This window comes from Nicotiana tabacum, chromosome 11 (genome assembly GCF_000715075.1).
Source record: "Nicotiana tabacum cultivar K326 chromosome 11, ASM71507v2, whole genome shotgun sequence".
In the NCBI taxonomy this organism is placed as follows: Eukaryota; Viridiplantae; Streptophyta; class Magnoliopsida; order Solanales; family Solanaceae; genus Nicotiana; species Nicotiana tabacum.
The window spans coordinates 131,152,559-131,157,887 of NC_134090.1; the positions used below are offsets into that span (position 1 = coordinate 131,152,559).

A 5,329-nucleotide genomic window follows, 5' to 3' on the forward strand; every position below is an offset into this window, starting at 1 on the left:
CTCCTTGGTACAGCTGTCCTATTATTCCAACATCTTTTTAACAACTGGGACATTTGTACCCTTTTCTAGGATATTTTTGAATTTTATCTTAAGTAGAAAACCCTTTTTACCCCTTAGTTACTATATCATAACTTTTAAATTCAAATAAACCCCTAAGGTTCCCTTAATTTCCAAATCAAGCTAAACAAAACTAGAAAGCATCAAAAACCCATATTAATGCTGAAACAAAACATGTTGTTTCATTCAATCTTAAAACTAACCAATTGATCAATTGCTTATTTAATTAACCCTAAAGGACACTAAAACCAAACTACACTGATAAAAGAAACCTAATTAATCTAATTCAAGTTTTCATCAATTAGACAACAAATAGAAACATGAAGAAGAAGAAGAGATCAAGCAAACAGTTTTTACTTCTAATATTAACCCTAATTAATCTAAAGAAATCAGAATTAACTACCATATTTAACATGCTTCACATGAAACCAATTCATAATAAACCCTAGATTAACATGGAATCAAACCAAACTTAAGGCTAATCGAACAATGTGTTCAAAAACATGAATGAAACTGCTAATTATCCTATAAGCTAGGTCGACCCTGAACTAAACCAAATTAGCAAAATAAATGAAACTTTGAACAAAAAACGGAATGATTCCGAAACCAAAACAACCTAATGCAGCCTAGAACAAAATTACTAACTAAACAATCCGAAGAATAATCAATTTTTTACAAAACTGAAAATCAAGCTATGAGGAAAACTGACTCGACATTTGAAAAAGAAAGAAGGGGAAGAGAAAGAAGAAAAGAAAGGGGAAACAAACGACAGAACCTTACCATGGTGACTGGAAGAAACAATCGACAGAAACCTTTGAATTCCGTCTTCGCCTTGACCAACGAAAGTCTTTTCTTTCAAGAGATCCGACTTTGCATGGCTTTGACTGGATCTCCATGAAAGAAAGGACTTCTGGGACCCTTAACATTAAAAGAAAAGAGAAGCAGAGGAGCTTTGGGGTCGATTTTGGGAAGATTAAGGTTTCTAGGTTTGACTCTTAGATCTGAAATTCAAACCAATAAGCGGGGATTTTGGAAGGACTAGTTGGGAATCTAAGACGAGGAGGGGAAGGGAGTCTGTGGTATTAAAATGGTGAGGTTTGGAGCATTTAGGGTTTTCAGCCAGATTTTCAATCCAATATTCGAACAGCTTGGGCATGATTCGAAGGAAAGGTAGTGAAGATTTGGAATAGGGAGGTGAAGGGGAGTTCATGGTGTCATTTTTGGGGCGATTGGACCACCGGAACCGCCGTGAGGCGATTTCCTGTAGTGGTTTATGGTGGAGGTGACGTGGGATTTATGAGCGGTTAGGCCTTCTTAGGGTGAAGGTGAGATACGGAAGAAATAAAGTGAATTGTTTGTTTTGGGGGTGGGTCGACTCGATTCAGATAGTTATAAGATGAAGGATCGTTTAGTTCCGTACCATTGGATTGATAAAATCCAACGGCTCTGATCAAGTCCACATGAAACGGTGTCATTTGGGGTTAAACGGGGCTGGGCCGAGTTAGCTGGTGTTTTGGCCTGGGTTTGGGTAGGATTTGGACTGGTTTGGGTCAAATTTTGGGGTCTTTGGTTAATTAACCTAATTCTGAAAAATCCTTTTAATTCCTTTTCTTTTCCCTTTATTTTAATTAAAAATCCCAATAATTAAAAATTCTAAATTATCTAAAAATATGAAATTAAACTATTTAACTAATTATAAAAATTACAAACACCACTTAATTCTAAATTAAAAGAGAAAAATCAATAAACTAAAAATTAAAAGATAAAAAATGTAAAATGAGTTATTTTTTGTGATTTTCAAATTTTATAAAACAAATAATTACTGATTAATTCTAAAAATGTAAAAACAAATCCTAAATGCAATGCATAATATTTTTTGTATTTTTTTGTGATTTAAATAAATTAAACATGCATAGAAAAAATGCAAATAACAACAACAACAACCCAGTAAAATCCCACATAGTGGGGTCTGGGGAGGGTAATGTGTACGCAGACCTTACCCCTGCCTCGATAGGGGCAGAGAGGCTATTTCCGATAGACCCTCGGCTCAGAAAGACAAAAATAAAATAAAAAAACAAGAAAAAAAAATTCATTTGTAACTCCAGTAGAAACCGTAATAGTAATAGAAGCATAAAAACCAAAAGATGAATGATATGCAATAACAGTAACCAGAATCTAAGGCTCGGGGCTAAGATAAACAACAAGAATAGTGTGGGTTTAACATAAACTGCAAGCCATTTAAGATCAACCCTAATACAACCCCGCCTCACCCCCGGTATGAAGAGGAAAGCTTTACTACCGGAAAGCTTTACTACCCCTATCCTACAACCCTAATGCTTGACCTCTAGGCCTTCCTATCAAGGGCCATGTCCTCGGAAATCTACAGTCGAACCATGTCCTACCTGATTACCTCTCCCCAATACTTCTTAGGTCTCCCTCTACCTCTTCTCGTACCCACCACGGTCAACCACTCACACCTCATCACCGGTGCATCAAGGCTTCTCCTTTGCACGTGCTCGAACCATTTGAGCCTCGCTTCCCGCATATTGTCATCCACAGGGGCGACGCCTACCTTCCTCCGAATATCTTCATTCCTAATCTTGTCTATACTAGTGTGCCCGCAAATCCACCTCAACATCCGCATCTCTGCTATTTTCATCCTCTGGATATGGGAGTTCTTAACCGGCCAACACTCTGCCCCATACAACATGGCTGGTCTAACCACAACTCTATAAAACTTACCTTTGAGTATCGGTGGCACTTTCTTGTCACACAAGGATCCAGATGCAAGCCTCCATTTCATCCAGCTTGCCCCTATGCGGTGAGTGATGTCCTTGTTGATCTCTTCGTCCCCCTGAATCATCGACTAAGGTACTTGAAGCTATCTCTCTTGGGGATGACCTATGACCAAGCCTCACGACCCCGCCTACTTCCCTCGACTTAACGCTAAACTTGCACTCCAGGTACTCTGTCTTAGACCTGCTCAATTTGAAACCCTTAGACTCGAGAGTATGTCTCCATACCTCCAATCTCTCGTTAATACCGACCCTCATCTCGTCAATTAGAACTATGTCATTAGCAAGTAACATACACCATGGCACCTCCCCTTTAATATGGTGTGTCAAAGCATCCATCACCAAGGCAAATAACAACGGGCTAAGCGTAGAGCCTTGGTGTAATCCCATAACAATCGGGAAATGCTCCGAGTCGCCTCCCACAGTCCTAAGCTTAGTCATAGCTCCATCATACATGACCTTGATCTCTCGTATGTAGGCTACCGGAACGCCCTTTGCCTCAAGACATCTCCAGAGCAGCTCCCTAGGAACCTTATCATATGCTTTTTCCAAGTTAATAAATACCATGTGCAGATCCTTCTTCTGATCCCTGTACTGTTCCACTAACCTCCTAATAAGGTGGATAGCTTCCGTAGCGGAGCGGCCCGGCATGAACCCAAACTGATTGTCGGACATAGACGTTGTCTTCCTCACCCTCACCTCTACCACCCTCTCCCAGACTTTCATGGTATGGCTAAGTAACTTGATACCCCTATAATTGTTACAACACTGGATATCACCTTTGTTCTTGTACAACGGCACCACTGTGCTCGACCTTCATTCCTCCAGCATCCTCTTCGTCCTAAAAATTACATTGATACAACCCAGTCAGCCATTCCAATCCTGCTCTACCCACATATTTCCAAAACTCAACCGGAATTTCATCTGGCCCGGTCGCTCTACCCCTACTCATCTTATGCAAAGCCTCCATGATCTCCTCTACCTTAATGCGCCTGCAATACCTAAAATCTCGGAGACTCTCCGAATTCCCCAAGTCCCCTAGCGCTATATACCGGTCCCCCTCCTCATTAGGAGTTTATAAAAGTATGTCTACCATCTCTGCTTAATCTAGGACTCCCCCATCAATACTCTACCATCCTTGTCTTTGATGCACCTTACTTGGTCCAGATCCTGGGCCTTCCTCTCCCTCGCTTTAGCCAGCCGAAACAACTTTCTTTCCCCGCCTTTCTCCCCTAATTCCTCGTATAGAAGGCTAAACGCTGCATTCTTAGCCTCCGTGACCGCCAACTTTGCCTCCTTCCCAGCCACTTTATACCCTTCTCTATTTTCACTCCTCTCCTCCTTGCTTGTGCTCCCTGTTAACTTTGCGTACGCTACCTTCTTCGCCTCCACTTTACCTTGGACTATGCCATTCCACCACCAGTCTCCTTGGTGCCTACCAAAAAACCCTTCGATACACCTAGCACCTCTCTCGCCACCTCCCTCACATAGTTTGCCGTCGTTGACCACATAGTGCTCGCGTCTCTACTACTCCTTCAAGCTCCCATAGCAAATAACCTCCCCTCCAAATCTTGGGCTTTATCCTTGGTTAAAGCTCCCCATCTAATCCTCGGTTGGCCATGAGTATACCTCTTCTTCCTCATCATCATAATGTCGATATCCATCACTAATAGCATATGCTAAGTTGCGAGGGTCTCTCCCTTGATAACCTTGCAATCCTTGCACAACCCTCTATCATGCCTTTTGAGAAGAAGGTAATCGATTTGAGTCTTCACCGCCGAACTTCGAAAAGTAACCAGATGCTCCTCCCTCTTCGGGAAAGTCGAGTTCGCAATCACCAGCTCGAAAGCCTTAGCGAAGTCTAATAGCGAAATACCTCCTCCGTTCCTATCCCCAAGGCCAAAGCCACCATTCACCTTGCCATAACTACCAGCAGCCGCCCCAATATGGCCATTAAAATCCCCTCCAATAAATAACCTTTCAGTAGGTGGAATACTACATACAATTTCGTCCAAGCCCTCCCAAAAGCGCCTCTTAACCTCCTCATCCATGACCGTTTGCAGCGCGTAAGCGCTAACGACATTGAGGGATAGAAAAAATGCAAATAATTAAGAAAATTCTACAAATATTCCTAAAATGGCAAATATTTAACCAAAAAACCTATTTTTCTTGGGATTTTATAAGAGCAATTCATATAGGGCAAAATCACGTGCTCACACCTGCGGTGCGAGGTGGATCAATGTCGAAACTATGAAAGCCATCTCGAAAAATAGGTAACCTCCATTTTGTGTTGTTGTATGCTTCCCTTTTCACTTTCGGAGAATAATATATCGATATTTCAGTTAGAGAGCAATATAGAGGAGCTGGAACAACTCTGGGGCGATGTTGGCTAGGTCAAGCGTGAGTTTAACGAGGTGAAGGCTCAGGTAGATGCCCAAGTTGCAACCAAGGAGGGTGCTTTGGCTAAGGCTTCTGCC

General features: G+C 41.7%; 1 protein-coding gene across 1 annotated transcript; it reads right to left on the reverse strand.

Annotated features, from left to right (window-relative positions):
• Positions 1–3,627: 3,627 nt before the first annotated feature.
• Positions 3,628–4,903, reverse strand: LOC142166015 (uncharacterized). Its single transcript, XM_075224414.1, has 4 exons — positions 4,691–4,903; positions 4,482–4,583; positions 4,011–4,376; positions 3,628–3,693 (listed from the first exon to the last, which is right to left on the reverse strand). Exons 1-4 carry the CDS (start codon positions 4,901–4,903, stop codon positions 3,628–3,630), a joined length of 747 nt encoding a protein of 248 aa, XP_075080515.1.
• Positions 4,904–5,329: the final 426 nt, after the last annotated feature.

What these genes read in the sequence shown, in the direction of transcription:
- LOC142166015 (XM_075224414.1), bottom strand. Translation starts at nt 4,903, where the DNA reads ATGGATGAGGAGGTTAAGAGGCGCTTTTGGGAGGGCTTGGACGAAATT. An exon ending in TCGCTAAGGCTTTCGAGCTG is followed by an intron (nt 4,584 to 4,690) that starts GTGATTGCGAAC and finishes AAGGCATGATAG; the next exon opens with AGGGTTGTGCAAGGATTGCA. An exon ending in ATGATGATGAGGAAGAAGAG is followed by an intron (nt 4,377 to 4,481) that starts GTATACTCATGG and finishes AAGGAGTAGTAG; the next exon opens with AGACGCGAGCACTATGTGGT.